General features: G+C 44.0%; 1 protein-coding gene across 1 annotated transcript in view; it reads left to right on the top strand.

Moving 5' to 3' along the window:
- Positions 1–27663, top strand: part of cfap74 (cilia and flagella associated protein 74) — a 404620-nt gene that overhangs the window by 59054 nt on the left and 317903 nt on the right. Inside the window, exon 3 of the mRNA XM_072244753.1 lies at positions 9126–9205. Within this exon, the coding sequence (XP_072100854.1) occupies positions 9126–9205 (80 nt within the window). The remainder of the gene's footprint in view (positions 1–9125; positions 9206–27663) is intronic.

The raw sequence follows: 27663 nt of genomic DNA on the forward strand, positions 1-27663 counted from the left end.
TCTATGAGGTCTCCCCTCATTCTTCTAAACTCCAAGGAATACAGTCCAAGAGCGGACAAACGTTCCTCATATGTTAACCCTCTCATTCCCGGAATCATTCTAGTGAATCTTCTCTGTACCCTCTCCAACGTCAGCACATCCTTTCTTAAATAAGGAGACCAAAACTGCCCACAGTACTCCAAGTGAGGTCTCACCAGCGCCTTATAGAGCCTCAATATCACATCCCTGCTCCTATACTCTATTCCTCCAGAAATGAATGCCAACATTGCATTCGCCTTCTTCACTACTGACTCAACCTGGAGGTTAACTTTAAGGGTATCCTGTACGAGGACTCCCAAGTCCCGTTGCATCTCAGAACTTTGAATTCTTTCCCTATTTAAATGATAGTCTGCCCGTTTACTTTTTCTGCCAAAGTGCATAACCATACACTTTCCAACATTGTACTTCATTTGCCACTTCTCTGCTCATTCTTCCAATCTATTCAAGTCTCTCTGCAGACTCTCCGTTTCCTCAGCACTACCGGCCCCTCCACCTATCTTCGTATCGTCAGCAAACTTAGCCACAATGCCATCTATTCCATAATCTAAATCGTTGATGTACAATGTAAAAAAAAAGCAGCCCCAACACTGATCCCTGTGGGACACCACTGGTAACCGGCAGCCAACCAGAATAAGATCCCTTTATTCCCACTCTCTGTTTCCTGCCAATCAGCCAATGCTCTATCTATGTATGTAACTTTCCCGTAATTCCATGGGCTTTTATCTTGTTAAGTAGCCTCATGTGTGGCACCTTGTCAAAGGCCTTCTGAAAATCCAAATATACAACATCCACTGCATCTCCCTTGTCTAGCCTACTGGTAATTTCCTCAAAAAATTGTAATAGGTTTGTCAGGCAGGATTTTCCTTTAAGGAATCCATGCTGCGTTCTACCTACCTTGTCATATGCCTCCAGGTACTCTGTAACCTCATCCTTGACAATTGACTCCAACAACTTCCCAACCACGGATGTCAAGCTAACAGGTCTATAATTTCCTTTTTGCTCCCTTCCCCCCTTCTTAAATAGCGGAGTGACATTTGCAATCTTCCAGTCCTCCGGAACCATGCCAGAATCTATCGACTTTTGAAAGATCATCGCTAATGCTTCCGCAATCTCCACAGCTACTTCCTTCAGAACACGAGGGTGCATTCCATCTGGTCTGGGAGATTAATCTACCTTTAGCCTATTCAGCTTCCTGAGTACTTTCTCTGTCGTAATTGTGACTGCGCACACTTCTCTTCCCTGCCACCCTTGAGTGTACGGTATACTGCTGTCTTCCTCAGTGAAGACTGATGCAAAATACTTGTTCAGTTCCTCTGCCATCTCCTCATCTCCCATTACAATTTCTCCAGCATCATTTTCTATCGGTCCTATATCTACTCTCACCTGTCTTTTACTCTTTATATACTTGAAAAAGCTTTTAGTATCCTCTTCGATATTATTTGCTAGCTTCCTTTCATAGATAATCTTTTCTCTCTTAATGACCTTCTTGGTTTCCTTTTGTAAGGTTTTAAAAACTTCCCAATCCTCTCTCTTCCCACTAACTTTTGCTTCCTTGTATGCCCTCTCTTTTGCTTTAACTTTGGCTTTGACTTCTCTTGTCAACCACGGTTGCATCCTTATTGCACTCGAAAATTTCTTCTTTTTTGGAATATACCTGTCTTGCACATTCCTCATTTCTCGCATAAACTCCAGCCACTGCTGCTCTGCCGCCTTTCCCGCCAGTGTCTCTTTCCAGTCAACTTTGGCCAGTTCCTCTCTCATGCCACTGTAATTTCCTTTACTCCACTGAAATACCGACACATCAGATTTCGGCTTCTCTTTTTCTAATTTCACAGTGAACTCAATCATGTTATGATCACTGTCTCCTAAGGGTTCCTTCACCTCAATCTCTCCAATCACCTCCGGTTCATTACACAATACCCAATCCAGTACAGCCGATCCCCTAGTAGGCTCAACAACAAGCTGTTCTAAAAAGCCATCTCGCAGACATTCTACAAATTGTCTCTCTTGAGATTCAGTGCTGACCTGATTTTCCCAATCTACTCGCATGTTAAAATCCCCCACAATTATCATAGCACTGCCCTTCTGACAAGCCTTTTCTATTTCCAGTTGTAATTTGTAGTCCACATCCCTGCAGCTGTTTAGAGGCCTATAAATAACTGCCATCAGGGTCCTTTTACCCCTGCTATTCCTTAGCTCAACCCATAAAGATTCTGCACCTTCTGATCCTATATCACCTCTTTCTAATGATTTAATATCATTTCTTACCAATAAAGCCACGCCTCCCCCTCTGCCTACCTTCCTATCCTTCCGATACACCGTGTATCCTTGGACGTTCAGCTCCCAGAGACATGAATCCTTTAGCCAGGTCTCAGTGATGGCCACAATATCATACCTGCCAATCTGTAGCTGTACAACAAGATCATCCACCTTATTCCTTATGCTGCCATGATTCCGTGATGACTACAACATCATACCTGCCAATCTGCAACTGTGCTGCCAATTCATCTACTTTATTCTGTATACTGCGGGCATTCAGATACAACACCTTCAGTCCTGTATTCATCCTTTTTGATTTTGTCGCACCATGCAAACCTTTTGATTCCTAACTTAGTCTGAGGTCTAACCAACATCTGCCTCCACATCCTCTCCACCAACTGTTCTGGCACTTTTGGGAACTAGAAAACATACCCCTAAAGATAACGAGTATCAGGATCCTTGGACGTGAGTTATAAGGAAAGATTGAATAGGTTAGGACTTTATACCTTAGAACGTAGAAGATTGAGGGGAGATTTGATAGAGGTATACAAAATTTTGAGGAATATTGATAAGAGTAAATGCAAGCAGGCTTTTTCAACCAGTGTTCATGGATTAAGAGTGAAAGGTGAAAAGTTTAAGGCGAACATGAGGGGCAACTACTTCACTGAGATGATAATGAGTGTATGGAATGAGCTGCCAGCACAAGAGGTACATGTGAGCTTGATTTCAAAGTTTGAGAAGTTTGGATAGGTACATGGGATAGTAGAGATATTCAGGGATATGGTCCCAGAGCAGGTTGATGGGAGTAGGCAGTTTAAATGACCATAGATGCTGTATAGGAGCAGATTCAGGCTATTCAGCCCATCATGTCTGCTCTACCTTTCAATTATGGTGATGTGTTCTCTCCCCATCATCTTTAATCCACTTACCAAAGTTCAGCGTGAACTTATTATCAAAGTACATGTGCATCACCATATACAACCCTGATGATTCGATTTCTGGCAGGCACACTCAATAGCTCCAATAACCATCATCAAATCAATGAAAGGCCGCACTTACCGGGGTGGACAAATGGTGTGCAAAAGACAACAAATTGTGCAAATACAAAAGAAAAAAATAAGAAACAAAAATAGTAAATAAATACCAAGAGCACGAGATGAAGAGTCCTTGATAGTGAATCTATCGATTGTGGGAACAGCTGAGTGACAGGGCAAGTGAAGTTGAGTGAATTTATCCCCCTCATTTTAAGAACCTGATGATTGAGGAATAATAACTGTTCTTAAAGGTGGTGATGTGAGTCTTGAAGCTCCTGTAGCACCTTCCTGTGGCAGCAGTGAAAAGAGAGCATGGCCTGGGTGGTGGGGGACCCTGATGATGGATGCTGCTTTCCTGCGACAGCACCCTATGTAGAGGTGCTCATTGGTAGGGAGGGCTTTACACATGATGCACTGGACCATAACCACTACTTTTTGTAGGATATTCTGTTCAAGGACATTGGTGTTTCCATACCAGGCTGTGATGCAGCCAATCAATATACTCCCCACCACACATCTATAAGACGCTCTCGATCTCTTCAATGACTTTAGGTTCCACGGCCCTGATCGTTTCATTTTCACTATGGATGTCCAGTCCCTAAACACTATACACTTTTATCTCACATCAGGATGGCCATAAAGCTCTTCGCTTCTTTCTGGACAACAGACCTAACTGGTTTTCCTCCACTACCACTCTCTTCCATCTGGTGGAACTGGTCCTCACATGGGTCCCAGCTATGCCTGCCTTTTCGTCAGCTATGTGGAACAGTCCATGTTCCAAGCCTACACTGGCATCACTCCCCAACTCTTTCTCTGCTGCATTGACAACGGCATTGGTGTTGCTTCCTGCACCCAGGCTGAATTTGTCAATTTCATCAACTTTGCCTCCAACTTCCACCCTGCCCTTAAATTTACTTAGTCCATTTTTGACATCTCTCTCCCCTTTCTCAGTCTCTCTGTCTCCATCTCTGGAAGCAGTCTATCTACTGATATATTTTATAACCCACTGACTCTCACACCTATCTTGACTATACCTCCTCCCACCTTGTCACTTGTAAAAATGCCATACCCTTTTCTCAGTTCCTCCATCTGCACCGCATCAGTTCTCAGGATGAGGCTTTTCATTCCAGAATAACTGAAATATCCTCCTCCTTCAAAGATAGGGGCTTCATTTCCTCCACCATCAATGCTGCCCTTACCTGCACCTCTTCCATTTCACGCACATCAGATCTCACCCCATCCTCCTGCTTCCACACCAGGAATAGGGTTCCTTTTGTCCTCACCTACCACCCCACAAGACTCCACATCTGCACATAATTCAACTTCTGTCACCTCCAACAGGATCCCATCACCAAGCACATCTTTCCATCCCCCCATGTCCACTTTCAGCTTTCCACAGGAATCACTTTCTACGTGACTCCCTTGTCCACTCACCCTCCACACTGATCTCCCTCCTGGCACTTACCTTTGCCCCTACAACACCTCCCTCACTACCATTCAGGGCCTCAAACAGTCCTTCCAGATAAGGCAATACTTCACGTACAAGTATTTTGGGGTCATTTAATGTATCCAGTGCTCCCAATATGGCCTCCTATATATCAGTGAGATCCGATGTAGGTTGGGAAATCACTTCGTCGGGCACCTTTGCTCTGTCCACGGCAAAAAGCAGGATTTCCAGTGGCCACCCATTTCAATTCTACTTCCCATTCCAATTCTGACACGTTAGTCCATGGCCGCCTCTACTGCCACAATGAGGCCACCCTTGGGTTGGAGGAGCAACACCTTATATTCCTTCTGGGTAGCGTCCAACTCGATGGCATGAACATCAATTTCTCAAACTTCGGGTTATTACTCCTCTCCTTTACCATTCCCCATTCTTGCTTCCCTCTCACACCTTCTCTTCTTACCTGCCCTATCACTTCCCTCTGGTGCTCCTCCCCCTTCCCTTTCTTCTGTGGTCCTCTGTCCTCCTCTCCAGTTGGATTCCACCTTATCCAGCCCTTTATCTCTTCCACAAATCAACTTCCCAGCGATTAATTTCATTCCCTTCCTCTCTCCCAGTTTCACCTATCATCTATCACCTTGCACTTCTTCCTTCCCCCCCCCACCATATTCTTGTTCTGACTTCTTCCCCTTTCATTCCCAGTCCTGATGAGGTTTCTCACCTCGAAATATCAACTGTTTTTTCCCATTCATAGATACTACCAGACATGCTGAATTCCTCCAGCACTTTGTGTGTATTGCTTTAAATTTCCAGCATCTGTAGTACCTCTTGCATCTGTAAATGTTTGTCAGTGGTTTAGATGTCATGCTGAATTTTTGCAAACTTCTAAGGAATTAGAAGCACTGCTGTGCTTTCTTCATAATGGATTAAAAGAAATTACAGAGGTATGAGAGAGGAGTTGTCCAGAATTGATTTAAAAAAACACTGGCAGGGATGATGACAGAGCAGCAATAACTGGAATTTCTAGAAGCAATTCGGAAGGCACAGGATATACACATCCCAAAGAGGAAGAAATATTCTAAAGGAATAATGACACAACAGTGGCTAACAAGAGAAGTCAAAGGCAACGTAAAAGCCAAAGAGAGGGCATATAATAGAGCAAAAGTTAGTGGGAAGTTAGAGGGTTGGGAAATTTATAAAAACCAACAGAGGGCAACTAAAAAAATCATTAAGAGGGGGAAGAGGGAATACGGAAGTAAGCTAGCCAGAGATATTAAAGGAAATACCAACAAGTTTCTTCAGAAACATTAAGTATGAAAGAGAGGTGAGAATGGATTTTTAACCACTGGAGAGGTAGTAATGGAGGGACAAGGAAATGACTGACAGACTGAATAAATATTCTGCATCAGTCTTCACTGTGGAAGACAATAGCAGTATGGTGGAAGTTCCAGGAGTCAGGGGTCATAAAGTTACCAATACTAGAGAGGAGGTTCATGGAAACTGAAAGGTCTGTTGGTAGATGAGTCATCTGGACCAGATGGTGTACACCCCTGGGTTCTGAAAGCAGTGGTTGAAGACACTGTGAAGACATTAGTAATGATCTTTCGAGAATCATTAGAGTCTGGAATGGTTCCAGAAGACTGGAAACTTTCAAATGTCACCCCACTCTTCAAGAAGGGAGAGAGTCAGAAGATAGGCCAGTTAGTCTGACCTCAGTGGTTGGGAAGATGTTGGAGTCTATTATTAAGGATGAGGTCTCAGGGTACTTGGAGGCACATGATAAAATAGGCCACAGTCAGCATGGTTTCCTCTAAATAGAAAATCTTGCCTGACAAATTTGTCAGAATACTTTGAAGAAACAGCAAGCAGGATAGACAAAGGAAAATTGCTTGATGTTGTGTTACTACTATTGTCAGAAGGCCTTTGACAAGGTGGCACACATGAGGCTGCTTAACAAGCTATGAGCCCATGGTAATACAGAAAAGAATCTACTTTGGATAAAACAGTGGTTAATTAGCAGAAGGCAAAGAGTGGGAATAATGAGGCCTTTTCTGGTTGGCTCCTGGTGACTAATGCTGTTCCACAGTGGCCTGTGTTGGGACCGATTCTTTTTATGTTATATTTCAAGGATTTAGATGATAGAATTGATGGCTTTGTTGCAAAGTTTGCAGACGATATGAAGATTGGTGGAAAAGCAGTAAGTTTTGAGGAAGCAGAGAGGCTACAGAAGAGCTTAGACAGATTAGGAGAATGGTCAAAGAAATGGCAGTGTATGGTCATGCACTTTGGTAGAAGAAATGAAAGGGTTGACTATTGTCTAAATGGAGAGAAAATACAAAACACTGAAGTGCAAACGGACTTGGGGGTCTTTGTGTAGGATTCCCTAAAGGTTAATTTGCAGGTTGAGTCTGTGGTAAGGAAGGCAAATGCAATGTTAGCATTCATTGCAAGAGGACTAGAATATAAAAGCAAGATATAATGTTGAAACTTCATAAAGTACTGGTGAGATCTCATTTGGAGTATTATGAGCAGTTTTGGGCTCCTTATCTTAGAACAGATATGCTGAAACTGGAGAGGGTTCAAAGGAGGTTCATGAAAATTATTCCAGGATTGAATAGCTTGTCATGTGAAGAGTGTTTGATGGCTCTGGGCCTGTATTCACTGGAATTCAAAAGAATGAGGGGTGACCTCACTGAAACCTGTCGAATGGTGAAAGGCCTTGATAGAGTGCACGTGGAGAGGATGTTTCCTATAGTGGGATAGTCTACGTCCAGAGGGAGCAGTCGCAGAATAGAGGGGCTTCCTTTTAGAACAGAGATGAGGAGCCATTTCTTTAATTAGAGAGTGGTAAATCTGTGGAATTCTTTGCCAGAAGCAGCTGTGGAGGCCAAAACTTTATGTATATTTAAGGCAGAGGTTGCTAGATTCTTGACTGGTCAGGGCATGAAGTGATATGTGGAGAAGGCAGGAGATTGGCGCTGAGAGGAAAATTGGATTAGCCATGATGAAATGGTGGAGTGGACTCGGGCCAAATGGCCTAATTCTTCTTCAATATCTTTTGGGCTTATGGTAATTGCTCTTACATGCGAGGCCCAGGATAGGTCGTCTGAAACAGTAACACTGAGGAACTTAAAGTTGCTGACCCTCTCCACATCTGATCTCCCAATGAGGACTGGCTCATGGACCTGCTTCCTCCTCCTGAAGTCAATATTCGGCTCCTTGTTCTTCCTGACATTGAGTAAAAGGTTGTTGTTGTGGTGCCCCTCAGCCAGATTTTCAATCTCCTTCCAATATGCAGATATGTCACCACCTTTGGTTTAGCCAACAACAATGGTGTCATCAGGAAACTTAAATGTGGGATTGAAGCTGTGCTTAGCCATACAGTTATAAGTGTAATGTGAGTAGAGCAGGGAGCTAAGGACACAGCCTTGTGGTGCACCTGTGCGAATGGAGATTGTGAAGGAAATGTTACATAAGAACATAAGGAATAGGAGCAGGAGTAGGCCATCTGACCCATCGAGCCTGTCCCGCCATTCAATAAGATCATGGCTGATCTGTCCGTAAACTTAGCTCCATTTACCTGCCTTTTCCCCATAACCCTTAATTCCCTTACTATGTAAAAACCTACCTAACTGTTTTTTAAATATATTTAGTGAAGAAGCTTCAACTGCTTCTCTGAGCAGAGAATTCCACAGATTCACCACTCTCTGGGAAAAACAGTTTCTCCTCATCTCCGTCCTAAATCTTCTCCCCTGAATCTTGAGGCATTTTCCTCAATCTGAATGTTGCCAATCTGAACTGACTGGGGTCTGCATGTGAGCAATTCCAAAAGCCAGTTGCACAAAAAGGTATTGAGGCCAAGGTCTTGAGGCTTATTGATTAGTTTTGAGGGAATGATGGTATTGAATGCTGAGCTGTAATCAATAAGGAGTAACCTGTTATATGCATCTTTGCTGTCCAGATGTTCCAATCAAGAACCTATCAATCTCTCCTTAAATACTCAATGACTTGGCCTCAACAACGCTCATTCAACCATGCACACGTATACAGTACTGCTAAGTGAAATGTTTCTCTGGGGCCAAGGTGGGAAACATAGTTACAACTGGACTTTCAGTATTTTGTATTACCAATGTCCGTCAGGGTCTTGCGATCACAAGAAAAATGCTTAAGACATACATTTGCACCATTTATTGAACCCAGAGAGGCTATTGCAACCAAGCGCACTGCCTTTTTGCTGGCATTTTGAAAAGATTATTATCATTGTTAGCTCTGGAAAATTCACATAATATTGATGACTCTTAAAACTATGTAACTCTAAAATTACTGAAAATGTCATTTGCACTTTGCAGATATGACAATATGGAGGACAAACACAATTTTCAGAATGAAACTGGACAGGAAGGATTAAAGTTGGATTTGGAGCAAGAGGGTAAGCAAAGCAAAAAGGGGATTGTAATTTTGATTTGTTTCAGAAGGTAGCTTATTGGTGATATATTAGGGCTTTTATTGGAAGTGTAAGCAATTCTGGCAGGGTGTATGGAGTGTCCAGGGAGGGGTAGCACCTCTGGTGAAGGGTCTTATCATGTCCATTCTGGTGCAGCTCACTCATCTTTGTGCCCAACCAGACACTCGGCTCTTACCTGGGACTCCAAATAGCTACCTACATGTGACATCAGCTACCCTGGTACACCGCTTCGACAGGTGGGCTAAACTAGGTGAGGGTAGCCGGTGAACCCTGTATGGGAGGGAGATAGGGACATTCCTGTCTTAGTATGTGAAGTCAACTCTGTCAGACTGGGCGGATGAGATCTACAATGAGATACAGTAGCAGGAAGGCAGTTCTACAACGCTCCATGGTGGACAAAGGGTATGACGAGACAATGTAGTAGTCACGGTCATCCACTGCAACCAAGGAAGATACGAGTTTGTGACAACTGTTTGTACCACTGGATCCAGACTTCTGAGGTTGAGAGAGTGGAACTGCTCCAGTGCAATGGCATTTTCACTTTAAAAACTCTCCTGCACAGATTTCCTGTTATCATTGGACAAAGGACAGCCACCAAACAATTCTGATAGATAGTTCTCTTTATCAGACATATCCTACAATTGACTTGAATACCCATCAGTGCAAAGCAGAACTTCGAGAGAACATGATATCCATCATCAAGGACCTTCACCATATGGGACATGCCCTCTTCTGGTTACTATCATCGAGGAGCCTGGAGACTCACAATCAAGACCCAGTATTGTTTACTGTTTACCTATGCTGCACATGCATTTCTTGAAGTAGATTTAATCAACATATAAAACCATGCCCATAAGATATAGGAGAAGAATTAGGCCATGTGGCCCAATGAGTTTGCTTAACTATTTCATCATGGCCAATCCAATTTTTCTCTCAGCCCCAAACTCCTTACTTCCCCTCGTATTCCTTTATGCCCTGACCAATCAAGAATCTATGAACCGCTGCCTTAAATATATGTAAAGACTTAGCCACCACAGCCGTCTACGACAAAGAATTCCACAGATTCACTACTTTCTGGCTAAAGCAATTCCTCCTCAACTCCTTTCTAAAAGAACGCCCCTCTATTCTGAGGCTGTGTCCTTTGGTCTTGGACTCTCCCACCACAGGAAACATCCTCTCCATATCCACTCTATCAAGACTTTCACCATTTGATAAGTTTCAATGAGGTCACCCCTCATTCTTCTGAATTCCAGTGAATACAGGCCAAGAACCATCAAACGCTCCTCCTATGACAAGCCATTCAATCCCGGAATCATTTTTGTGAACCTCCTTTGAACCCTCTCCAGGTTTCAGCACATCCTTTCTAAGACATGGGTCCCAAAACTGCTCACAATACTCTAGAAACTGCCTAGAATTACCCTATCACATGTCCCTCTATTTTTCTAAGCTCCATGTACCTATCTAAGAGTATCTTAAGAGACCCTTTTGTATGCTTCCACTACCGCTGCTGGCAATGCATTCCATGGACCCACCACTCTCTGTGAGAAAAACGTACCCCTGACCTCCCCTCTATACCTATTTCCAAGCACCTTAAGTCTATGCCCCCTCGTGTTTGCCACTTCAGCCCTGGGAAAAAGCCTCTGTCTATCCATACGATCAATGCCTCTCATTATCTTATACACCTCTATCAGGTCAGCTCTCGTCCTCCGTCACTCCAAGGAGAAAAGGCTAAGTTCACTCAACCTATTCTCATCAGGTATGCCCTCCAATCCAGGTAACATCCTTATGAATCTCCTCTGCACTCTGTCTATCGTATCCACATCATTCCTATAGTGAGGTGACCAGAACTGAACACAGTACTCCAGTGGGGTCTGACCAAGGTCTTGTATAGCTGTAATATTACTTCATGGCTCTTGAACTCATTTCCATGGTTGATGAAAGCCAACACACCATACACCTTCTTAACAACACTGTCAACCTGCACAGCAGTCTTACGTGTCCTACTGACACAGACCCCAGGATCTCTGATCCTCCATACTGCCAAGAGTCTTACCATTAATACTATATTCTCAGTTCAAATTTGACCAACAAAAAGGAACCACTATTTTATATTCTAGTCCTTTTTGAAATGAATGCTAATATGGCACTTGCCTTCCTCACCAAAGACTCAAACTGCAAATTAACCTTTAGGGAATTCTGCACAAGGACTCCTAAGCCCCTTTACAACTCAGTTTTTTTGTATTTCCTCTCCATTTAGAAAAACGTTAACCTTTTCATTTCTTCTACAAATGTTTGTAACTAAATGCATGACAATACACTTCCTGATGCTGTATTCCATCTGCTATTTCTTTGCCCATTCTCCTAATCCATGTAAGTCCTTCTGTAGCCTCTCTACTTCCTCAAAGCTAACTGCCCTTCTACCTCTCTTCATATTTTCAGCAAACTTTGCAACAAAGCCATCAATTCTATCATCAAAATCCTTGCATATAACATAAAAATAATTGGTCCCAACACAGAACCCTGTGGCACACCACTAGTCACCGGCAGCCAACCAGAAAAGGCTCCCTTTATTGTCACTCTTTGCCTCCTGCCAATCAGCCATTGCTTTATCCATGCTAGAATCTTTTTTGTAATACCATGCACCCATAGCTTGTTAAGCAGCCTCATGAGTGGCACCTTCTCAAAGGCCTTCTAATAATCAGAGTACACAACATCAACTGATTCGCCTTTGTCTATCCTGCTTGTTATATTCTGCATGGAGGCCTGTTACCAGTGGTGTGCCTCAGGGATCTGTTCTGGGACCCCTACCCTTTGTGATTTTTATAAATGACCTGGATGAGGAAGTGGAGGGATGGGTTAGTAAATTTGCTGATGACACAAAGGTTGGGGGTGTTATGGATAGTGTGGAGGGCTATCAGAGGTTACAGCGGGACACTGATAGGATGTAAAACTGGGCTGAGAAGTGTCAGATGGAGTTCAAACCCGATAAGTTTGAAGTGGTTCATTTTGGTAGGTCAAATATGATGGCAAAATATAGCATTAATGGCAAGACTCTTGGCAGTGTGGAGGATCAGAGGAATCTTGGGCTCCGAGTCTATAGGACACTCAAAGCTGCCTTGCAGGTTGATTCTGTGGTTAAGAAGGCATATGGTGCCTTGGCCTTCATCAATTGTGGGATTGAGCTTAAGAGCCAAGAGGTAATGTTGCAGCTATATAGGACCTGGTCAGACCACACTTGGAGTACTGTGCTCAGTTCTGGTCACCTCACTACAGGAAGGATGTGGAAACCATAGAAAGGGTGCAGAGGAGATTTACAAGGATGTTGCCTGGATTGGGGAGCATGCCTTGTGAGAATAGGTTGTGTGAACTCGGACTTTTCTCCTTGGAGTGACGGAGGACGAGAGGTGACCTGACAGAGGTGTACAAGATAATGAGAGTCATTGATCGTATGGATAGTCAGAGGATTTTTCCCAGGGCTGAAATGGCTAGCATGAGAGGGCATAGTTTTAAAGTGCTTGGAAGTAGGTACAGAGAAGACGTCAGGGGTAAGTTTTTTTACGCAGAGAGTGGTGAGTGCATGGAATGGGCTGCCGGCGGCGGTGGTGGAGGTGGAAACGATAGGGTCTTTTAAGAGACTGCTGGATGGATACATAGAGCTATGAAAAATAGAGGGCCATGGGTAAGCCTAGGTAGTTCTAAGGTAAGGACATGTTCGGCACAGCTTTGTGGGTCGAAGGACCTGTATTGCACTGTAGGTTTTCTAGGTTTCTTCAAAGAATTCCAACAGATTTGTCAGGCAAGATCTTCCCTTGAGGAAACCATGCTGACTGTGGCCTATTTTATCATGGACCTCCAAGTACCGTGAGACCTCATCCTTAATAATAGACTCCAACATCTTCCCAACCACTGAAGTCATGCTAACTGCCATTTAATTTCCTTTCTGCTGCCCCTCTCCCTCTGGCTACAAAAATGTCTTCGCATTTCTGTTCTGAATGGGTGCCCTTCAATCCTAAAGTCATGCCCTCTCGTACTAGATTTCCCCATCATGGGAAACAACTTTGCCACATCCACTCTGTCCATGCCTTTCAACATTCAAAATGTTTCTATGAGGTCTCCCCTCATTCTTCTAAACTCCAAGGAATACAGTCCAAGAGCGGACAAACGTTCCTCATATGTTAACCCTCTCATTCCTGGAATCATTCTAGTGAATTTTCTCTGTACCCTCTCCAACGTCAGCACATCCTTTCTTAAATAAGGAGACCAAAACTGCCCACAGTACTCCAAGTGAGGTCTCACCAGCCCCTTATGGAGCCTCAACATCACATCCCTGGTCCTATCTCTATTCCTTAGAAATGAATGCCAACATTGCGTTCGCCTTCTTCACTACCGACTCAACCTGGAGGTTAACCTTAAGGGTATCCTGTCCAAGGACTCCCAAGTCCCATTGCATCTCAGAACTTTGAATTCTTTCCCCATTTAAATAATAGTCTGCCCATTTATTTATCATCTGTCATTTCTACGATACTTCTTGCATTGAACTATATGCGGCTCAGGACACTAGTTGCATCATGCTTAACTTTTTGATTCCAAACCTTGTCTGAAGTCTTACCAGCATCTGCCTCCACTACTTGTTCTGGTTTCCATACCCCTGCAACTCTATTTTAAACCGCACCGTGCAGCATTAATGAATCTTCCTACTAGGATATTAATCCCCCACCAGATTGAGTACAAGCCCCATCTTCCCTGGAAGCGAGCCCAATCCAAAAATTTTATGCCCTCCCTCCTACACCAATTCCTTAGCCATGTATTAAACGGTATAATCTTCCTAGTTCTGGCCTCACTAGTATGTGGTACAGGTAGCAATCCTTTAACTTAGCACCTAACTCCCTGAACTCCCTATGTAGCACCTCTTCACTTGTCCTACCCATATCATTGTTACATACACGGACCATGCCTTCTGGCTGTTCACCCTCCCGCTTAAGAATGCTGAAGACTTGATACAAGATATCCCGGACCCTGGCACCCCGGAGGCTACATAACAACTGGGAATCTCATTCTTGCCCAGAGAACCTCCTGTCCATTCCCCTAACTATCGAATGCCCTCTCACCACAGTGTGCCTCTTCTCCCCCCTCTTCTCTTCTAACTTCTGAATCACAGAGGCTGACAGTGGTCAAGACTCGACCATTGCAACTTTCCTCTGTTAGGTCATTCTCTGCCCCCCTCCCACCCCAACAGTATCCAAAGTGATATACCTGTTGTTGAAGGGATAACCTCGGGGGTACTCTGCACTGGCTCCTTAACTCTTTACCCTTCCTGATTGTCACTCAGTTTCCTGTGTCCTGCACCTTTGGTGTAACTACCTCTCTATATGTCTTATCTATCACCCCCTCAGCCACCTAATGATCCGGTGTTCATCCAGTTCCTGCTCCAACTCCTTAACGCAGATTGTTAGAAGTTGCAGCTGGGTGCACTTCTCGCAGTTGTGGAGGTCCTTCTACATCCCGCAAGAAGATCAATCCACTGTCCTGCCTGTCCTCCCTACTGTCCTAGCTGAGCAGATATAAAGAAGAGAAGGAAAAAACTTGATCTTTCCTTTCCTTCGCTTTCTCTGATTGAAGCCTCTCTTCATGGAAGTCTGACTCTGTCAGCTCAGATGACGACCACTACAATGATGACCGCTGCGCTTGCCTCTGCCTTCTTTTAATTTGCTTTTGCTAATCAATCCCAAATATCAATTGATCTCTGGTTAAAGCTCTTTTTCGCTATACTAACCTGCTGCTGCCTTTTATCCTCGGGCAGTGTACCTGATTGAAGTCCCTTCTCAAAACTTCCAATGTTATTTATGATATTATTTTGTTTTGTATACTTTTTCTTCTTAAGCTCATTATCCCTACTTAGGCATAAGCCATTGTTAACAGCTTGCTGGAGTCATCTGTCCTAGGCTGAAGTTTGATTGGCCCTGTGGCTTCCATTTTCACTACACAACTTCATATGTCTTCTAGGTGAAGATCCTTCCTCTCCCAGGGATGACGTTTTTAGAGTTTCTCTTGCCATTTTCGTAGCACTGTGCTTCTATGACCAGGTTTTCATTTTTGTGACCAGATGGAGGAAGCACAGCAGCTACTGACAAAAGTGGAAATAGAATACAATAAAGTTGGACTTCACCTAAACGCTAAAAAGACAGAGTACACGGCGTTTAACTGCGATGAAGGTACTCTCAAGACTGTAGAGAATGATGCCATTAAGAAAGTCTTTGACTACAAGTACCTCGGGTCAAGAATGATGAGTTTGGAGAAGGACATAAAGATACGGAAGACGCTGGCGTGGAGGGCTATGAATGACATGAAGGAAATCTGGAAGTTGAACCTGACCAGAGGGCTTAAAAAGAGGATCTTCATAGCAGTCATAGAGTCCATTCTCACGTACGGATGCGAGGCGTGGACACTCACCAAGACGATGCAAAAGTCTCTAGATGGTTGCTATACACGAATGCTCCGGATGGCTTTTGATGTGAGTTGGCAACAGCACATGACGAATGTTGAGCTCTATAACAACTTACCGATGCTCTCCACTAAAATCGAGGCGAGAAGACTGCAACTAGTGGGGCACTGTCTACAGCACCCCGAGCTACCTGCCAGCCTAGTCATCATATGGGAGCCCAAGCACGGGAGGATGAACCCTGGGCGCCCTCCCAAAACTATGGTCAGCACGCTCCTAGAAGACAGTGGCGCAGCTAATGTAGACGAACTGAACACACTGATGAGGGAGAGGGAGAAGTGGAGAGTCCGTCATCGTGCCTGACGCCAGCCCCCTAGGCCTGAGCCAACATAGTAGTAATAGTAGTGCTTTTATTGGCTAACCCTCTTCTTTCCACAGCCAGTCTTGGAACTGTCCATGGTGGAGTTTTGTTTTATGTGCTGTGTGTGATGTATGTTTTGTGGGTGCAGGGTGGTCAGTTTATATATATAGCCATCAGATTCCTGAACCAATGACCCCATGAATACAATCTCATTATTCCTCTTGCACACTACTTTTGTAACATTTAGTAATTTTAATGTCTTGTACTGCGGAGGTGATTAGGGAGCTTAAGGTAAGGGAACCCTTAAGAGACAGTGATCACAATATGATTGAGTTCAACTTGAAATTTGATAGGGAGAAAGTAAAGTCTGATGTAGCAGTAATTCAGCGGAGTGAGGGAAATTACAGTGGTATGAGAGAGGAGTTGTCCAAAATAAATTGAAAGGAGCTGCTGACAGGGATGTCAGCAGAGCAGCAATGGCGCACGTTCTAGCAAAAATAAGGAAGGTGCTGGATATATGTATTCCAAAAATGAAGAACTACTCAAATGGTAAAATAGTCCAACCATGGCTGACAAGGGAAGTCAAAGCTATTGTGAAAATAAAGCAAAAATTAGTGGGAAGATAGAGGATTGGGAAGTTGTTAAAAACCTACAGAGAGCAACTAAAAAAATCATTAGAAGGGAAAAGATGAAATATGGAAGCAAGCTAGCAAATAATATCAAAGTGGATAGTAAAAGTTTTTTCAAGTATGTTAAAAATAAAAGAGAAATGAGAGTAGATATAGCACCACTAGAAAATGAGGCAGGAGAAATAATAACAGGGGAGAAGGAGATGGCTGATGAACTAAGTGAGTATTTTGCATCATTCTTCACTGTGGAAGACACTAGCAGTATGCCTGAGTATAGCTGTAGTGTGTGAAGGAAGAAAACTGGGTGCAGTTACTATTACAGGAAAGATGGTGCTCAAAAAGCTGAAAGACCTAAAGGTACATGTCACCTGGACCAGATGAACTGCACCCTACAGTTCTGAAGGAGGTAATGTTAGAGATTGTGGTGGCATTAGAAATGATCTTTCAAAAGTCATTGGACTCTGCCAGAGGACAGGAGAATTGCAAATGTCACTCTAATCTTTAAGAAAGAAGGAGGGCAGCAGGAAGGAAATTATAGACCAGTTAGCCTGACCTCAGTGGTTGGGAAGATGTTAGAGTCAATTGTTAAGGATGAGGTTATGGACTACTTGGTGACACAGGACAAGATACTACGAAGTCGGCATGGTTTCCTACAGGGAAAATCCTGCCTGACGAACCTGTTGGGATTCTTTGAGGAGATTACAAGTAGGATAATATAGGGGATGCAGTGGATGTTGTATGTTTGGACTTTCAGAAGGCCTCTGATAAAGTCCCACACATGAGGTTGCTTACCAAGCCCATGATATTACAGGAAAGTTACTAACATGGTTAGACCATTGGCTGATTGGTAGGAGGCAGCGAGTGGGAATAAAATAATCTTTTTCTGTTGGGTTGCCAGTGACTAGTGGTGTTCCGTAGGGGTTAGTGTTAGGTCCACTTCTTTTTATGCTGTATATAAATGATGGAATAGATGGCTTTGTTGCCAAGTTTGCAGATGATAACAAAGATTGGTGGAGGGGCAGGTAGTGTTGAGGAAAGAGGTAGGATGCAGAAGGACTTAGACAGATTAGGAGAATGGGCAAGAAAGTGAATGAAATACAACGTTGGAAATTGCCTGGTCATGCACTTTGGTAGTAGAAATAAATGTGCGGTCTATTTTCTAAATGAGGAGAAAATCCAAAAATCTGAGATGCAAAATGACTTGGGAGTCCTTGTGCAGAACACCCTAAAGGTTAACTTGCAGGTTGAGTCAGTGGTGAGGAAGGCAAATGCCATGTTAGCATTCATTTCAAGAGGTCTAGAGTACAAGAGTAAGGACGTGATGCTGAGCCTTTATAAGGCCTTGGTGAGGCCTCACCTTGAGTATTGTGAACAGTTTTGGGCTCCCCATCTTAGATAAGATGTGCTGGCATTGGAGAGGGTCCAGATGAGGTTCTCAAAGATGATTCCAGGAATGAAAAGGTTATCATACGAGGAACATTTGATGGCTCTGGGTCTGTACGCCCTGGAATTCAGAAGGATGAGGGGGGATCTCATTGAAGCCTTTCAAATGTTGAACGCCCTAGACATAATAGATGTGGAAAGGATGTTTCCCATGGTGGGAAAGTCTAGGATAAGAGGGCACAACCTCAGGATAGAGGGGCACCCTTTCAAAACAGAGATTCAGAGAAATTTCTTTAGCCAAACGATGTTGAATTTGTGCAGTTTGTTGCCACATGCAGCTATGGAGGCCAGGCCGTTGGGTGTATTTAAGGCAGAGGTTGATAGGCTCTTGATTGGACATGTTATCAAAGGTTACGGGGAGAAGGCCGGGAACTGGGTTTGAGGAGTAGAAAAAAAAGGATCAGCTATGATTGAATGATGGAGCAGACTTGATGGGCCAGATGGCCTAATTCTGCTCCTATATCTTATGGTCTTATGATTCCAGCTAGATAAGGGTATACAGTATTGATTTGAGTTGTAGAGCCCAGAAATGCGATCTTCAGCCTACCACATCCATGCCAACCTTTCTGCCCATCCACACCAATCCCATTTGCCCACATTAGGACCACACACTTCTATAGTTTGCCTGTTTATGTGTCTGTGTCTCCTGATCCACCAACTCCTTGGGCAGCAAGTTTGAAATATCAACCACTTTATGTGTATTAATGTAATTGGAGGAGTTATCCTGTGTAGTGCAGTTGCCTGAACCTTTACAATCAGCAGCTTTCCAGTAATGCCTGATAAATATTTCAATATTGTAAGATCTGATAACCTCATTATAGTTTTGTTTATTGAAAATGACATTAATCTAAACTATGAAAAAATTAAAGTCACCTGTGGGATGTGTAGAATGTCAGTCATCATACTTTATCTACATCTTTTGTTATATTACTGTATCTCATGTTTTCAAGAATCAAGATTGTTTAATATCATTTCTAGCACACAAGAGTAAAGGAGAATAAAATAATTGTTACTTGGAAACTGATGCAGCACAAAAAATACAGTAAGATAAAGAACACAATAATTAAAAAAAAACACAATAAATACAGTATAAATACATAAGATCTCATAGATTGATTATAAATCCATAAAGTAAGCTTCTGTACAGTATGTGACTGTCAGGCAATGATAAATCAGTAGTGGTTGGGTGTATGATGGGGTGGGTTAGTGGGTGGAGGTGTTGATAGTCTTTACTGCTTGGGGAAAATAACATGGCACAGCAGAGAAACTGCAGCTTTCCCGAACTTAATGTCAGCTAACCACAGGCCTATAACTGCTGTTCAATAAGCCTGGAGCTCTGGGTCAGTAGCTTGGTCAAATGGCATGCTGGCATAGTCAACCCCTATGCGTATGGCCTCAATGGCTGGCCGTGAGAGACAATCAGTCGCAATATTATTTTCCCCCTTGATATGTCGTATATCAGTTATGAACTCTGATATGTAGGCTAGTTGGCTTTGCTGCCGTGCAGACTAAAGGTCTGATATTTTGGCCATTGCGTGTGAAATGGTGACCCTGTAGAAGAAAACGAAAATGGCAGACAGCCAGATAGAGACCAAGAGGCTCACAGTCAAACGTGTTGTATTTCCTTTCGAGGGGGACGGAGTTGTCCGCTGAAGAAGGCGAGCAGCTGCCACACTTCTCCGACCAACTGTTCATGCATAGCACCCAGAGCGTAGTCTGAAGCATCAGCAGTAATGACTATAGGTTCGTTGGGGAGTGGGTCGCACTGGAAAGTGCTTTTTGGTGTCATCAAATGCCCTGGTCATATCTGCTGGCCAGTCAAGCACATTATGAGGTGTATTGCCTTTAAGCGCACCATTCGGGGAAGCATAAGTTCAGCAGCTTGTGGAATGAAGCAGTGATAGAAATCCACCATGCCTAAAAATTCCTGTGTTTTTTAGTAGTGCGGGGTGGTAAGAAATCCACAATAGCAGCTACTTTTGATGGGAGGGGTTTCACACGTTCTCTGGAGATGCGAAGGCTGAGAAAGACAATGGCTTGCAACCAAAACTGGCATTTAATAGGGTTAATATCCAACTCGTATTGGATTAAGCAGTCGAAAAGTGTGCGGAGATGGGATACGTATTTGGAATTGGATGCACTGGCAACAAGTATATGTTTCAGGTAAACAAAAAGAAAATCTAAGTCTTTTAATAGAGTCCATCAGCTGCTGGAAAGTCTATGCTGCATTTTTCAGCTCAAACAGCAAGAATCAGAAACTTAAAGAGGCCAAACAGAGTTATCAGAGCCATTTTGAGAATGTCCTCCGTACACATAGGCACCTGATCGTAACACCAAACTAGATCGACTTTTGAAAAAAATAATTTCCTGCTAGCATGCCAGAAAGTCTTGGATGTGTGGGACTGGGTAATGAACGGGGGCAGTAGCCTCATTAAGGTATCGATAATTGCCACATGGGCAGCAACCATCATCGGGCTTAGGGGCAATATGGAGGGGCGAAGCCCGGGAGCTATTTGACTGTCGTATAATGCTGAGTCTTTCCATGTTGGCAAACTCAGACTTCGTGGTTGCCAGCTTTTCTGGGTCCAGTCTACGCACACAGGTATGCACTGATGGGCAGTTGTGGAAATGTGGTGCTCAACTCCATGTTTTGTGACTGTAGTGGAGAATTTGGGTTTGGTGAGGTTTGGAAAATTGCCCAGCAGTCGAGTAAACTCGCATGCAGTGCTGCATTCGCTTGACAGAGTCGTTGGGGAACCTGCTGGGGGAGCAGCTTAATGACCCGAAGTCCTTGGTATCCAAAATCCGGCAGTTCTTAAGATTGATAACAGTCCTTGGGTTCCCAGGAAATCTGCACCGAGTGGAGGTCTAGCCACTTTAGCAAAGACAAAGTCCCATGAGTAACGTCATCCACTGAAGCAAAAGCAGAGTGTTGCAGTGAGGTTTCATTGCTCTTTGCCTTATCATCAATTGGTGATGCTGGCAGCAAAATCACTTGAGCACCCATGTCGTACAGGAAACATCACCCTGAAAGGGTGTCCTTAATGAACAGTAGACGACTTTGGCAGCTGGAACCCATGGTGTTCACAGACCTTTGATGTCTGATTTCCGGCAATGTTGAAGCTACCAGGCAGTCAGCACTTCCCAGCGTTCGTACCAAAGCGAGTGTGGTAAAAACACCCGGCATTGTCAGTTCACAGTTATGGGCGTCTTTATGTTGGGGGCCTTGCTGACCAAGCTTATTGAGGTAGGGAAAGGAGGAGGAATTACATATCCCTGCCTGGCTGAAATGACTATCAGCCATTTTAGCAAGCTCCCTATAGTCCTTCACGAGCTGTGGGAACTTGATTAGGTATTTGTTGCATGAAGAGTTCTTTAAAAATAAAACAAGAATGATTATGTTCCAGACAGCATGTGGTCCATTAGCTCCAACGGCTTAGAATAGCCCAGGCCAAGCAAGGAGAACAAATGTTTGGCACGCTCAGACTCCGATAGTCCAAAAGCTTGTAAAAGATGACTGTTCAGTGATCGGTATTTATCGTGTTCAGGCGAGTGGTCTAGTACTTATGGAGAAGAGGAGTTATAAGCCATGTCGCCCCTCTCTCATTATGGGCAATTTGAGATCGCTGGGTAATAAAATGGATGAGTTGACGGCGCTAGCCAGGAGTCAGAGAACATTTCGGGAGTGCAGTGTTATGTGTTTTACTGAAACATGGCTGCATGAGGACATGTCCAACCAAAATGTTCCATAAAGGGCTCCCAGACCATTCGGGCTGACCGGAAGTGCACTGACAGCGGTAAGAGTAAAGGAGGGGGGCTTGCTGTTCTGGTTAACAACAGATGGTGCAATCCTGGTCATATTACGATCAAGGAACGTGTTTGTAGCCCGGATATTGAACTTTTTGCTGTTGGACTCCGGCCATATTATTTGCCAAGGGAAATCTCACATGCAGTTGTGGTTGTTGTGTACATCCCTCCCTCCGCCGTTGGGCACAGGAGTACATTCAGCCAGAGACTCATTCCACCGGGATGCAGCACTGAGCGTCATAGGAAGTCATTCCTGCCCACGGCCATCAAACTTTGCAGCCCCTCCCTTGGAGGGTTGGACACCCTGGGCCAATGGACTGGTCCTGGACTTATTTCCGTCTGGCATGGTTTACATATTATTATTTGATTGTTTGTGGTTTTGTATTGCCATGTTTGTACTCTGTTCTTGGTTGATGCAACTGTAATGAAACCCAATTTCCCTTGGGATCAATAAAGTATGTCTATCTATCTAGACTCACCACTCTCACAGCCATGGAGTTGCTGAGCAACATAACCCCAGAGAAATATTAGGTGTTATCGGCAGTGATTTCTTGCATCACAAATTGGGTCTCAGCCCTTACAAACCAAGCAACGGCATTTTGCTCCAAAAACTCTGGCAGTTTCAAAGCGTCTCCATTGGCTGACATATTCAATAACTCTGGAATCGTCCTAGAGCATCAGGGTCGCAAATGTAGATTTTCGCAAATAAAAGTGGTGGAGGCATTTTATATTTAAGAAAAACTGTAGCAACTCATTTATTATACTCCAAATACTGAACACAAAATGCAGTAAAAAACTTAATGTAATTTCGTCATCATGTTAGACCAACCAGCCTCTTAAAGTGAACCGCAACTCAATGTCAATGGCTGTGATTTATTTAGTTTTCCACCACTACTGAGCAGGTGAGAAGGGCCCTGGAGAAATTCAGATACGGCAAAGCATTGGGACTGGACAGTGTGAACTCCAAGGCCCTGAAGGGGTGTGCTGAGCAGCTGTGTGGAGTTCTCCAGTACACTTTCAATATGAGTCTCAGCCTGGAAAGGGTTCCGACTTTGTGGAAAACATCATGTATGGTCCCAGTACTCAAAAAGGGCCAACCAAAAGTCTAGAATAACTACCATCCAGTGGCCTTCACATATCATGAAGACCCTAGAGAGGCTGGTCCTGGCTCACCTCTGACCTCTGGTCAGATCAGCCCTCGGTCCCCTGCAGGTTGCCTAGCAGGAGCACACTGGAATCGACGATGCTGCCACCTACCTGCTGAATAGAACATACTCCTATTTGGATAAGCAGAACAGCACTGTGAGGATCTTGTTTTTTTGATTTCTCAAGTGCCTTCAATACCATATAGCCCTCATTGATGGGACAAAAGCTTCGTTCATTGCAGATTGACACTTCGATTGTATCCTGTATAATGGACTACCTGACTGGCAGACCACAGTTTGAGTGGCTTCAGAGCTGTGTCAGACATGGCTATAAGTAGTCACAGGGGACCCACAGGGCTCCCTTCCTGTATACTCTGTATACCTCGGACTTTAGATACAACACTGAGTCATGTCATCTGCAGAAATTCTCTGATGACTCAGCAATAGTTAGGTGTATAAAAGGAGAATGGGAAGATGAACACAGGGTCCTGATAGAGGACTTTGTCAAATGGTACAACCTGAATCATCTGCAGCTCAACATAAGTAACACAAAGGAGATGATGATGGGCTTTAGTAAGATTAAGCCTGCTACCTGTTACTATTGATGGTGAGGACGTGGATGTGGTGAGGACCCACAAATAACTGGAGGTGCACCTAGATGACAGACTTGAGTGGAGCACCAAGACACAGGCTGTGTACAAGAAGGGCCAGAGCTGCCTCTACTTCCTGAGGAGACTGAGGTCTTTGGAGAAGACCATAAGACATAGGAGTAGAAATAGGCCATTTGGCCTGTCGAATCTGCTCTGACATTCAATCATGCCGAATCCTGTTTTCCTCTCCTCAGCCTCACTCCCCAGTCTCCCCCCTCCCCCCATAACCTTTGATGCTGTGAACCACATCTGGACCCTCTCCAATGCCAGCACATCTTTTCTCAGATGAGGAGCCCAAAACTGTTCACAATACTCAAGGTGAGGCCTCATTAGTGCCTTATAAAGCCTCAGCATCACATCCCTGCTGTTGTATTCTAGACCCCTTGATGCTAACACTGCATTTGCCTTCCCTACCACCTACTCAAACTGCAAGTTAACTTTTAGAAACATAGAATCATAGAAAACCTACAGCACAATACAGGCCCTTCGGCCCACAAAGTTGTGCCAAACATGTCCTTACCTTAGAAATTACCGAGGGTTGAAGACCCCATTGTATCCACCTGCACCACCGTTGCCAGCAGCCCGTTCCATTCACTCACCACTCTCTGTGTAAAAACTTACCCCTGACATCTCCTCTGTACCTACTCCCTAGCACCTTAAACCTGTGTCCTCTTACGGCAACCATTTCAGCCCTGGGAAAAAGCCTCTGACTATCCACACGATCAATGCCTCTCATCATCTTATACACCTCTGTCAGGTCACCTCTCATCCTCCGGCGCTCCAAGGAGAAAAGGCCAAGTTCACTCAATATATTCTCATAAGGCATGCTCCCCAATGCAGGCAACATCCTTGTAAATCTCGTCTGCACCATTTCTATGGTTTCCACATCCTTCCTGGAGTGAGGTGACCAGAACTGAGCACAGTACTCCAAGTGGGGTCTGACCAGGGTCCTATATAGCTGCAACATTACCTCTTGGCTCCTAAATTCAATTCTACGATTAATGAAGGCCAATGCCCCGTATCCCTTCCTAACCACAGAGTAAACCTGCACAGCTGCTTTGAGCGTCCTATGGACTCAGAACCCAAGATCCCTCTGATCCTCCACACTGCCAAGAGTCTTACCATTAATACTATATTCTGCCATCATATTTGACCTACCAAAATGAACCACTTTCACACTTATCTGGGTTGAATTCCATTTGCCACTTCTCAGCCCAGTTTTGTATCCTATCAATGTCCCGCTGTAACCCCTGACAGCCTTCCACACTATCCACAACACCTCCAACCTTTGTGTCATCAGCAAACTTACTAACCCACCCCTCCACTTCCTCATCCAGGTCATTTATAAAAATCATGAAGAGTAAGGGTCCCAGAACAGATCCCTGAGGCACACCACTGGTCACCATCCTCCATGCAGAATATGACCCATCTACAACCACACTTTGCCTTCTGTGGGCAAACCAGTTCTGGATCCACAAAGCAATGTTCCCTTGGATCCCATGCCTCCTTACTTTCTCAATAAGCCTTGCATGGGGTACCTTATCAAATGCTTTGCTGAAATCCATATACACTACATCTACTGCTCTTCCTTCATCAATGTGTTTAGTCACGTTCTTAAAAACTTCAATCAGGCTTGTAAGGCACGACCTGCCCTTGACAAAGCCATGCTGACTATTCCTAATCATATTATACGTCTCCAAATGTTCATAAATCCTGCCTCAGGATCTTCTCCATCAACTTACCAACCACTGAAGTAAGACTCACTGGTCTATAATTTCCTGGGCTCCCTTTCTTGAATAATGGAACAACATCTGCAACCTTCCAATCCTCCGGAGCCTCTCCCGTCCCCATTGATGATGCAAAGATCATTGCCAGAGGCTCAGCAATCTCCTCCCTCGCCTCCCACAGTAGCCTGGGGTACATCTCATCCGGTCCTGGCGTCTTATCCAACTTGATGCTTTCCGAAAGCTCCAGCACATCCGCTTTCTTAATATCTACATGCTCAACCTTTTCAGTCTGCTGCAAGTCATCACTACAATCACCAAGATCCTTTTCCATAGTGAATACTGAAGTAAAGTATTCATTAAGTACCTCCGCTATTTCCTCCGGTTCCATACACACTTTCCCACTGTCACACTTGATAGGTCCTATTTTTCACGTCTTATCCTCGTGCTCTTCACATACTTGTAGAATGCCTTGGGGTTTTCCTTAATCTTGCCCGCCAAGGCCTTCTTATGGCCCATTTTGGCTCACCTAATTCCCTTCTTAAGCTCCTTCCTGTTAGCATTATAATCTTCTAGATCTCTAACATTACCTAGCTCTCTGAACCTTTAGTAAGCTTTTCTTTTCTTCTTGACTAGATTTATTACAGCCTTTGTACACCACGGTTTCTGTACCCTTCCATAACCTCCCTGTCTCATTAGAACATACCAATGCAGAACTCCACACAAATATTCCCTGAACATTTGCCACATTTCTTCCATACTTTTCCCTGAGAACATCTGTTCCCAATTTAAGCTTCCAAGTTCCTGCCTGATAGCCTCATAATTCCCCTTACTCCAGTTAAATGCTTTTCTAACTTGCCTGTTCCTATCTCTCTCTAATGCTATTGTAAAGGAGACAGAATTATGATCACTATCTCCAAAATGTTCTCCCACTGAGAGATCTGACACCCGACCAGGTTCATTTTCCAATACCAAATCAAGTATAATCTTTCCTCTTGTATTGTGTCTAGAAACCTTCCAGAACACACCTAACAAACTCCACCCCATCTAAACCCCTTGCTCAAGGGAGATGCCAATTGATATTTGGAAAATTAAAATCTCCCATCACGACAACTCTGTTATTACACCTTTCCAGGATCTGTTTCCCTATCTGCTCCTCAATATCCCTGTTACTATTGGACAGCCTATAAAAAACACTCAGTAAAGCTATTGACCCCTTCCTGTTCCTAACCTCATCCCACAGAGACTTCATAGATAATCCCTCCATGATGTGCACCTTTTCTGCAGCCGTGACACTACCGCTGATCGACAGTGCCATGCCCCCACCTCTTTTTCCTCCCTCCGTGTCCTTTCTGAAACATCTAAAACTTGTAATGGCCACCACATCATAGCTCCAAGTACTGATCCACGCTCTAAGCTTATCCACTTTGTTCATAACACTCCTTGCGTTAAAATAAACACATCTCAAACCATTGGTCTGAGCATGTCCCTTTTCTATCACCTGCCTATCCTCCCTCACACACTGTCTCCAAACTTTCTCAATTTGTGAGCCAACTGCCTCTTCCCCAGTCTCTTCAGTTCGTTTCCCACCCCCCCAACAATTCTGGGTATTCTGCTCAAGGACTCTGAAGTCCCTTTGCATTTAGAAAATAATCTGCACATTTATTTCTACGACCAAAGTGCATGACCATGCATTTTCCAACATTGTATTTCATTTGCCACTTTTTTGCCCTTTCTCCTGATCTGTCTTAAGTCTCTCTGCAGCCTACCTGTTTCTTTACACTACCCGCCCCTCCACCAATCTTAATATCACCTGCAAACTTGGCAACAAAGCCATCTATTCCATCATCTAACTCAATGATATACAGTATAAAAAGAAACAGTTTCAGCACCAACCCCTGCGGAGTACCACTTAGTCACTGGCAGCCAAGCAGAAAAGGATCCTTTTATTCCCACTTGCTGTCTCCTACCAATCAGCCAATGCTCTAACCATGCCAGTAACTTTCCTGTAATACCATGGGTTCTTAACTTGGTAAGCAACCTCATGTGTGGCACCTTGTCTAAGGCCTATGAAAGTCCAAATATACAACATCCACTGCACTCTTTATCTACCCTACATGTATTCTCCTCAAAGAATTCCAACAGGCTCATCAGGCAAAATTTTCCCTTAAGAAAGCCATGCTGACTTTGTCCTATCTTGCCCTGTCTCACCAGCACTCCATAA

This window comes from Mobula birostris, chromosome 27 (assembly GCF_030028105.1).
Source record: "Mobula birostris isolate sMobBir1 chromosome 27, sMobBir1.hap1, whole genome shotgun sequence".
Taxonomy (NCBI): domain Eukaryota; kingdom Metazoa; phylum Chordata; class Chondrichthyes; order Myliobatiformes; family Myliobatidae; genus Mobula; species Mobula birostris.